Source organism: Lepus europaeus, chromosome 3 (assembly GCF_033115175.1).
Source record: "Lepus europaeus isolate LE1 chromosome 3, mLepTim1.pri, whole genome shotgun sequence".
Taxonomy (NCBI): Eukaryota; Metazoa; Chordata; class Mammalia; order Lagomorpha; family Leporidae; genus Lepus; species Lepus europaeus.
Window position 1 is genome coordinate 43,155,784 of NC_084829.1, and position 10,025 is coordinate 43,165,808.

Genomic DNA, 10,025 nt, shown 5'->3' on the forward strand with positions numbered 1-10,025 from the left:
CACCAGGATGTTTATGCCTGGGAAGAGGTGACTTACCCCAGGTTGCTCTTAACTCTTCCCTGACCACTTCCTCTGCTCTTGGGTCTTTTTCTCATTGAACCTGTGTTAAGAATCTCGTGGTCTGAGGAGGATGGAGTTTGGAGAGATCGACATCCCTTGTTTCCAAGAACAAGGCTAGCAAGAGGCAGATTGCATATTGGACTAACTTCTGTAACAGCGAAGTCCAACCTGATTTCACTGCATTGAGGCAAAGACCCGGACTCAGACCCTAAGCTTGGGCCTCATACCACCCCATCTCTTAACCTTTTCAATCCCCTGCCTCCTTGGGCTCCCCGAGCCGACTCGCTTGAACTCAAGCAAGAGCGTGCTTGGCTTAAACTTTCTGCCCCCCCCCCCCACGCTTTCTCTCGCGCCGCCCGCGCCGTGGGCCACCCCCTCCCCCAGCCCAGCGTGCAGCTGGAAGTCTTCACCGCTCTCCATCTCTCCTCCCTGCCCCCATCGGGGACGAGGAGGCCGGCTGTCCGTCTCCCCCGCCTTCTCCAGATGTACGTACGTCTGCCAAAGACCCCCCTAAGTGCAGAGGATGATGAATGAGGACCCGGGGGCCGGCCTGGTGGGAAAGCGCTGTCCCCTTGAAATGCGAGGGAAAGGGAAGGAGCTTGGGGGTTGGGCTGGAACCCGCAGCGGCTGGGCGCGATGTCCAAACACCCCGGACCCAAGCCCCCGCTGCTTGGCCAGTGACTTTTCCTCCCTCACGAAGGCGTGAGGAAACGCTCCCGTCTCCGTCGTTGCAATCTGGACTGTGATTTCTTCATTTACAGCAAACCCCCCAGTCCACTCGGGGGCTCCCTCAAGTTTGCTTCCAGCTCCCTCTCCGCCGCGCGACAGCGCTCCGGTCCTCTGCCAGGCAGCCCCTCGGCAGGTCCCTCCCAATTCTCCACCATTCTCCGGTTGGGGGGTTAGGGGGCGGAGTCTTGCCTCGCGTCCTGTTCCTTTAAGAGGGGTCGGCTCCTCCCCTTTCGGAATCGCGGTCTGACGCGGGATGACAGCAACGAGTTCGGTATGTCTATGCAAATAAGCGCCTGCTGCGGGCCAATGGGGAGCGGAGGTGCCGGAACCGCGGACCAATAGGGCGGGGGCGCTGGGGCTCACCATATAAGGAGCGTCCTCGCCATAAAAGGAAACATTGTATCTCTTTATATGGGGGGAAGGGTCGGGGGATCCCTCCGCCGCCAGCGCGTGGTCCCGGCCCCCTCCACCCGCCGTCTCGGCCGCGGCCAGCAGCCCCTGCCCCCCGGGGGACGCTGACGGCCGCTGAGCGCGCCGCCCTAGCATACGGACAGGGGGCGCTGCGCGCGGCCTGGGGCAACCCGGGCCACAGGGGCAGGAAAGTGAGGGCCCAGGTCGGCCCGGGCGTGCAGGGGCCCCGGGTTCGCAGCGGCGGCCGCGGCAGGGATAGCGGCACCAGCAGCAGCAGCAGGAGTGCCGGGTTTCGCCGGGAAGCCGATGGCGGCGGCGGCGGCGGCTCCGATCCCTCGTTGACTGTCCGTCCGCCCTCCTGCATTGAGCGCCATGTTACCGAGCCAAGCTGGGGCCGCAGCGGCTCTGGGCCGGGGCTCGGCCCTGGGGGGCAGCCTGAACCGGACCGCGACGGGGCGGCCGGGCGGTGGAGGCGGCGGCGGCGGGACTCGCGGGGCTAACGGGGGCCGGGTCCCCGGGAACGGCGCGGGGCTCGGCTCGGGCCGCCTGGAGCGGGAGGCTGCAGCGGCGGCGGCGACGACCCCGGCGCCCACCGCGGGGGCCCTCTACAGCGGCAGCGAGGGCGACTCGGAGTCGGGCGAGGAGGAGGAGCTGGGCGCGGAGCGGCGCGGCCTGAAGCGGAGCCTGAGCGAGATGGAGATGGTGGTCGGTGGGCCCGAAGCGTCGGCGGCCGCCGCCGGGGGCTACGGACCCGTGAGCGGCGCGGTGAGCGGGGCCAAGCCCGGCAAGAAGACCCGGGGCCGCGTGAAGATCAAGATGGAGTTCATCGACAACAAGCTGCGGCGCTACACGACCTTCAGCAAGAGGAAGACGGGCATCATGAAGAAGGTACGGAGCCGGCAGGCTGCCGGCCGCGGGGAGCCCCGAGGGGTGGGGACGCGCAGGGGGAGCCCTCAGGGAGGCAGCGCCGAGGCGGAGGTGAGAGGCGGCGAGTCCGCAGGAGGTGTGTGGGAGGGGAGGGCGCGAGGGGAGGGGCTGCCGGGGAAAAGTGGGGAGAGGGGCGATGCGCCGACGTCCGGAATTGAGGGAAAGGGCGCCGAGGTGGGAGTGACCAGCGCGAGAGAGGAAGAGGCCCTGGCCGAGTGAAGGGGCCGAGGAACGGCGGCCCGCGAGTTGGGTGATGAGGCGCGGGAGCCTGGACGGGTCCGGTGCACCCTGGGGTTCCGTGGAGGGCGCCAGGAAAGCGGGGAGCAGAAGAGCAGGTATGGAGGTGAGGAGGCTGGAGCCCGCGTGGGACGGCGGTGGGCACCACTGGAATGGTGCTAGCCGGGACGGCAGGCTTGCGGAGGGACCAGGTAGGGGAGCGAGGCCGGAGGCTGGCTGCCTGCTGCCCTGTGCCTTGCACTGCATCCACAGGAAGGACTGGCCGCAGACCCGCCTGTCCTGGGGGACCAGTGGGGTTCCCAGCCTTCAGGAGAATCTGTGCGTGGAGTTTTTTTTTGGGGAAATCTGAGAGGTTTGCACAGGGACCTAGAAATTTGCCAGTTATCCAGTGAAAAGTGGTGAGGAAAGGCGTCATTTTGGGGGGTTGTGAAAGATATGGGAATGGATAGAAGCAGAGGAACTGGGAAAGAAAAAAAAAAAAAAAAAAAACCTAGAACCTTGGGAACAGTGGCTGGTGTTTTTATCTGTCCCATATGGAAATCCAAGCTGCTCCTAAGGTGGGTTGTGCAACTTTGTTGGGATGGTTGATAGCATCCCTGGGTGTCCCTTTACTGGGCTCATGGCATTGTATTTGTTGCTTATATAGCTCCCACCTGCCATCACCTTACATACTCTCATATTGGTGTCCCTTGTCACTTGATCATCAGTGGAGAGGCTGTGGGGAGGTGGTTTATGAAGGGAAACCCCCCTGCCTCCCTCCCTCCCATCCTTCTTCCTTCCCAAGTCAAAGAAAAGAGTAGCGCAGTATTCTAGGGTAGAAAGAGAAGTTAGGGCATGGCAACAGGTTAAGGCCTCTGTGGTTCCTGGGCAGAGCTATGGGCAGTCTTAGGTGAGTCCTTATCACAGATGTCAGGTGTGCAGTCCAGTCTGGTAGGGGTCTCTCCTGCTCCCTGTGACTGTGGGGGAGAGGTGGGGGGGTCTGTGAAGCTCCAGGCACCAGGCAGTGTTGGGGGGTAGCTGACTGCCTCTCCCCCCACCCCCTGCCATGTCCCCTGAGGTTATATATTCCATCACTGGGGAGATGTGACTGTTTGCTGGGGGTGTCTGTGGGTCACTGGGGCTGCTCCTCAAAGGAAGAGGACCTGAGTCCTCTTGCTGCTCCAAGCTCACTTTCAGATATCATGGTAGGACCCCCCCCCCCCCGCCTCCCGCCAGTCACTCAAACAAAAGGTCGTTATGGGAGTGGGAAGTTGAGCTCACTGAGCAGTTTTCCCCTTTCCTACTTCCCAAGGAAGGTAGAAATCAACAGTTTTGCTGACCTGCCCATCTCCCTCCCCATCCCCCAGGCTTATGAGCTGTCCACGCTGACAGGGACACAGGTGCTGTTGCTGGTGGCCAGTGAGACAGGCCACGTGTATACCTTTGCCACCCGCAAACTGCAGCCCATGATCACCAGTGAGACCGGCAAGGCGCTGATTCAGACCTGCCTCAACTCGCCAGACTCGCCACCCCGCTCAGATCCCACCACGGACCAGAGAATGAGTGCCACTGGCTTTGAAGAGACAGATCTCACCTACCAGGTGTCGGAGTCTGACAGCAGTGGGGAGACCAAGGTGTGTTTGGATCGCCTGTGCGAGGGGAAGGGAGGGTAAGGGGGTCCCACTCCCTCCCCAGTCCAGGACAAGGGCACAGGGGCCCACCGCTGTGCGGAGGAATGGGTTAGTACCCCTCGTTCTAGGAGACAGGTGTCCATCCTCGCTTTCCTGACAGGAGGCCGGCCCCCTAGATAAGCGGGCGGCCTCCGTGCCCATATAAGGCCGGCTCGGGCTCCACGCCGGCCTCCCGCCCGCAGCCCGCCTGCCTGGCAGGGCCTTTGCATTCCTCCCGCCAGCTGTCTCCCCGCTGGGGGCGGGGGTGTAGTTTAGCCCAGCCCTCCCGGCAGGCTGGGTCGCTAGGGAGTAGGAAGGGAGCCCTCCGGGTCCCAGGGTCCTGGGAAGCCGGCCGGCTGGCTGACTAGGCTGGGGGACTACCTTGCTAGTCCCTTCAGGATTCGGCCAGGGCAGTCAGGGAGTGCATTTGCTTGCTGTTGGGGGTGCCGGCCCTGGTTATGGCCCTGGTTACGCCTCCCCCTTCCTTTTCCCGGTAAGGAGAGGGGGCGGGGCTTCCTCCCTTGCTGTCTGGGGAGCTCCTCCTTCTGGGTGGCCCTTAACTAACTGGCTAATGAGAGGAAGCGGTAGTGTTTGCCTTAGCAACGCCTCGGCCAATCAGAGGCTTTAAGCCCAGCTGCTCCGCAAACATCCCGCGCTGACCCACCCCCAGCTTTTGAGCCCCCTGATTGACTCAGTTCTCATGTGGGCTTGGTGGCTTGGTTCTCGGCTCATGTCTTCTTCCTTCCCCTTCCAAGAACAAAGCCTTCCTGAGGGGGGAGTGGACATCCTAGGCTCCCCACCTCTCTTCGTCTATATCACGCCCGTAATCATTTTCAAACCAGTCAAGCAGTAGGGCTCAGCAATTCAGGACATTTTGCTGGGTAAGTTCCATTGGTAGTCTAAATCTTGAGTGTTTGGCTAAGCCCCCAAGGTCTCCCCCAGAATTCTCAGTCCCTGTGTCACATGCCTGGCAAAGCAGAGCTGGAGGAACCCTTTAAAGAGTGCAGAGTTGTCCAGGCCCCCTCATGTTTATACAAGAGGAAAACAGGCTTATAAAAAGAAAGCAGTGGTCTTAGGACCACACAGACGGTCACTGCCGGAGCTGGGTGGGAGTGGATGCTGAGTGTCCTGGCCGCTCAGCCAATGTGAGAACCACTCCATCTGGGCAGAGAGCTCAGAGAATTACGATCCTGAGAACAACAGGTACTTATTTTGGTCTTGTTATGTGCCAGGGACTGTTCCGTGTGTGTGCCAGGTATTTTTTTTTTTTTTTTTTTTGACAGGCAGAGTGGACAGTGAGAGAGAGAGATAGAGAGAAAGGTCTTCCTTTTTGCCGTTGGTTCACCCTCTAATGGCCGCCGCGGTAGGCGCGCTGCGGCCGGCGCACCACGCTGATCCGATGGCAGGAGCCAGGTGCTTCTCCTGGTCTCCCATGGGGTGCAGGGCCCAAGTACTTGGGCCATCCTCCACTGCACTCCCTGGCCACAGCAGAGAGCTGGCCTGGAAGAGGGGCAACCGGGACAGGATTGGTGCCCCGACTGGGACTAGAACCCGGTGTGCCGGCGCCGCAAGGCGGAGGATTAGCCTATTGAGCCGCGGTGCCGGCCACAGGTATGTTAACTAGTTTAATCTCCACAGCAACCTATGGGGTAGGTATTACCTTCCTTTTAGAGTTAGGAAACTCCGTAAGCTCGGGGGTCAGGCAGCAGGGAGATGGTGGAGCGGGGATTGAACCCAAGCACATTTGGTTTCAGTCTGGGCTCTCAGTCCATGCAGAACTTCTGCAGGGGCGGGGTCTGGCAGAGGCTCATGGCTCCATCTTTACTCTGGGTATAGGACACACTGAAGCCGGTGTTCACGGTCACCAACCTGCCGGGCACCACCTCCACCATCCAAACAGCACCCAGCACCTCTACCACCATGCAAGTCAGCAGCGGCCCCTCCTTTCCCATCACCAACTACCTGGCACCAGTGTCTGCTAGCGTCAGCCCCAGTGCTGTCAGCAGTGCCAACGGGACTGTGCTGAAGAGCACGGGCAGCGGCCCTGTCTCCTCTGGGGGCCTTATGCAGCTGCCCACTAGCTTCACCCTCATGCCTGGTGAGTCACGAGGGACAGAGAGAGATTTGACCTCCCTGGGGTAAATGGAGCATGCTAAGAGCAGGTTCAGGGCTGGCACCGGGAGAACCTCTTTTCCTGTATCAGAAAAAAGGATGAGCAGGGGGTCAGAGTCCAAGAGAAGCCTCTGTGACCTGTTGCAGGTGTTCCCCTGCCCACTGCGACTCCTGCTGCCCCTATCAGTTGAGTACACTCTGGCCTCATCAGGCTAGCCCAGCCCTGGTCATCCACTGCCAGGGGGACAGTAGACAGTCCCTCGCTTGCCTACTGTGACTGTAGGGCGGGCCATGTCCTTAATGTGTCAATGCCAACCAAAGAAGGTAGAGGCAAGGCCGGGGTGGGAGGAGTAGGGCAGGGCAAGAGAAGAGCATGGAGCCCCTGGAGAGGAGATTCCTCTTGGACTCCTGGGAAAGAAAGCAATGGGAATCGGGGACTAGTGTGCCAGACCCTAGGACTGGGGTGCTTGGGGGTACTTGGTATAGGTGGTGACTGGGTGGGACAGAGCACACAAGTCAGATTCTGTGTCTCGTAGGTGGGGCAGTGGCCCAGCAGGTCCCAGTGCAGGCCATTCAGGTGCACCAGGCCCCACAGCAAGCGTCTCCCTCTCGCGACAGCAGCACAGACCTCACGCAGACCTCCTCCAGCGGGACAGGTATAGCTCACAACCCCATCACCCTCCCCGCCCTGCCTGCCCCCTGTGAGGCCTAGCAGTAGGTGCCCAGCAGTATCCTACCTGTCAGCAAATGCCTTAGCAGGTGAGACTGAGGCTTTGAGCCCGAGCCTTGTGGGGGAAGTCAGGTGAGGATGGCTGGGGCTGTGGATTGCAGGAGGAAATTAGAGACGGTTGGAGCTGCCTCCTCCTTCTCATTCAGATGAGGAGCCTGGTGGCCTAGAAAGGAGAAGTTACTTGTCTAAAGGCACAACATTTGCTTAATCGCAAGGAAGGACTTAGGCAGCAGGTGTCTGCCTGTAGGAGGGGCCGAGGGGTTTGAGCAGCCATGAAATCCCCTCTGGTGTCTCTAGTCGCTTCAGAAACGGAGACACTCTCCAGGTTATTAAGTTCTTGTTGTTTACAACTTTGCTGCACAAAGAGTGCTCTGTGGACAGTGGGTACCACCACTGCCCAGGCACTTCTTGGACATGCAGAATCTTAAGCTTCACCCCAAGGCTACTGACTCGGAATCCGCATTTTAACAAGACTCCCAGGTAGCTGGATGCCCGTTAGCACTTGAGAAGTGCTGCTTTAAAATTTGTGAGCTGCACTTTTAGGAAGAGGGAAGAGGAAGAGAACCAATAAAAAATGGATCCATAGAGTTCCCTAAGCCGCCCCATACTTCCGGACAGCAGCTTGGTCATAAGAATATTTGTTGTTGCTGTTGTAAACTTTTCTTTTCAAAAACTTTTAAAAAGTTTATTCCCATTTTTAGTTGAAAGGTAGAGAGACAGGAAAACTGAGACACAGAGAAATCTGCTGTCTGCAGGTTCAGCTCCCAAATGCCCACAATAGCCCGGGCTTTGTCAAGACCCAGGTCTCTCATGTGGGTGGCAGTGACCCAAGTACTTGAGTTATTATCTGCTACCACCCAGGGTCTGCATTGGCAGGAAACTGGGTTGGAAGCGGAGCTGGAACTCAAACCCAGGTGCTCCTCTATGGGATGCAGGCATCTCAAGCAGCGTACTAACTACTGTGTCAGATGCTTGCCCCGGTCATTGTAATCTGTGTTTTTCCTAAGACCTCAGGTCTTAGAGAATCCGGCAGATAAGCAAATAATACGATGCAGGAGGATACAATTAAAGGCTGGCGCTGTTGCATTCAAGAAAGAATTGGCTTTTCTTAGTTGATGGAATGGAGAAAAGGAGGGGTCTGGGAGCAGGCAGGAGGACTCTGGAGGCCTGGAATCCCTGGGGTGGGCTGGGGGCAGTCAGTCGAGGAGCAGGTCCTGACGTGTGTCTGTGTTTGCCAGTGACGTTGCCCGCCACCATCATGACACCGTCTGTCCCCACAACCGTGGGCGGCCACATGATGTATCCTAGCCCCCACGCAGTGATGTACGCCCCCACCTCGGGCCTGGCTGACGGCAGCCTCACCGTGCTCAATGCCTTCTCCCAGGCGCCATCCACCATGCAGGTGTCCCACAGCCAGGTCCAAGAGCAAGGTGAGTAGAGGTGCAGGGTGAGGCAGGAGGATCATTTCCTCCCTTATACTCCACACCACCCCCTTCTTCCCCTCCCTGCCACTGAGATGCGCCTGCTCACACACACAGATGCACACACTCGGATGCTCACACATGTCCTGTGCAAACCATGCTAACTCGGGTGCTCACGCATGTCCTGTGCAAACTACACACACACACACGGGTGCTCATGTGTATCTGTGCAAACCACACACTCATGTACACACACATGCACACTCGGGTGCTCACATGTGTCCTGTGCAAACCACATGCACACATGCTCACACACACACACACACTTGGGTGCTCACACATGTCCTGTGCAAACTACATACACATGGACACACACACACACACTAGGGTGCTCACGTGTGTCTTGTGCAAACCACACACAGACACATGCACACTTCAGTGCTCATGGATGCAAACCACACACATGCACACTCGGGTACTCATGCATGTCCTGCAAACCACACATACTCACACACACACACATTTGGGTTCTCACATGTGTCCTGTGCAAACCACACACACTCAGGTGCTCATGGGTGTTCTGTGCAAGCCATAGACACACAGGCGCGCATGCACACACACACATTGTCCCATCCTTCTCTGTCCACTGGGACACTCACAGCCATACATATCTTGGGACGCACTGGGTCACTCACCCCGGGCAGCTCAGTCTCAGGCTCAGCACCTGTCACAACTCCTCCAGTATCGAGATTCCCCGTGAGCACGCAGTCTGAATGTCCCCTGTGGTTGTCCCGTGCAGGTGGTGTGCCCCAGGTGTTCCTGACAGCGCCCTCTGGGACAGTGCAGATCCCTGTCTCTGCAGTTCAGCTTCACCAGGTAGGCGGGGACGCCTCTCCTCCATCCCGGACAACTATTTCATGTCCCCTGGGGGGAGGGGGCGGCGGGGAAGCGGGTGGTTAGCACCTAGGCAAAGTCAGAACCCTTGGGCTGGGACCCCATTTGTTTCTGTCTGGTCAGGCTAAGCAGGGAGAAGCCTGCACTGGCTGGTCAGGGCCCCGCCCCCCGGCCTCACACCCCTGTTCCCTCCAGATGGCTGTGATAGGGCAGCAGGCCGGGAGCAGCAGCAACCTCACCGAGCTACAGGTGGTCAACCTGGACGCCACCCACAGCACCAAGAGTGAATGATCCGCCCTGCCGCCCTGGACAGCTGGCCGAGGGACGGCGCCACTTATTTATTGTTGCCTTTCACGTTTTCTTTACACACACGTTGACGGGCCGCGGGAGGGAGGCAAGGAGGAGGCGCGGGCAGCCACAGGACTACGCCCTCTCGCTCCAGCCAAAGAAATGGGCCTGCCTGCCCTCCCCCCCCCGCCCCCCCCCCCCCGTCCCCCCTCACCCACTCCTCCTCCAGCACCACCTCCCGTGTCTGGGGACGGGATGGTGGAGCTGTCCTCCCTCCGCGGTTTCCCCCTTGCCAGCTTGGCTCGGTGTTTGCCATGAGTATTAGCTTCCCCGACGGGACGGGGCCCCACTCCCTGCTCGCAGGCCTTCTGTGGGACCGGGCACCGTGTCTTCCCCGGAGGGCACAGTCGGGGCCCTCTCTCCAGCCTCTCTGCTGACCCCAGGTCAGCGCCGTGTCTGCCACAGGCTGGGTGAAACCCTGCTGCCGCCCCTCAGGGAGTCAGCTGGGGAGACGGGGTGGGGGGCTTCTTCCTTCCTGCGTGCAGCACTCTGCCCCTTGGGATCCTG

General features: G+C 59.6%; 1 protein-coding gene across 1 annotated transcript; it reads left to right on the forward strand.

The window, feature by feature from the left end:
- Nucleotides 1-1,282: 1,282 nt before the first annotated feature.
- On the forward strand, nucleotides 1,283-9,654 carry SRF (serum response factor). The gene is made up of 7 exons (XM_062186155.1): nucleotides 1,283-2,088; nucleotides 3,711-3,977; nucleotides 5,850-6,111; nucleotides 6,662-6,781; nucleotides 8,094-8,285; nucleotides 9,076-9,152; nucleotides 9,366-9,654. Exons 1-7 carry the CDS (start codon nucleotides 1,573-1,575, stop codon nucleotides 9,459-9,461), a joined length of 1,530 nt encoding a protein of 509 aa, XP_062042139.1. The 5' UTR covers nucleotides 1,283-1,572; the 3' UTR covers nucleotides 9,462-9,654.
- The last annotated feature ends 371 nt before the right edge of the window (nucleotides 9,655-10,025 follow it).

Coding starts and splice junctions, on each gene's coding strand:
- SRF (XM_062186155.1), top strand. CDS start 1,573: ATGTTACCGAGCCAAGCTGGGGCCGCAGCGGCTCTGGGCCGGGGCTCG. Junction 2,089..3,710: donor AGACGGGCATCATGAAGAAG/GTACGGAGCCGG, acceptor CCCATCCCCCAG/GCTTATGAGCTGTCCACGCT. Junction 3,978..5,849: donor ACAGCAGTGGGGAGACCAAG/GTGTGTTTGGAT, acceptor CTCTGGGTATAG/GACACACTGAAGCCGGTGTT.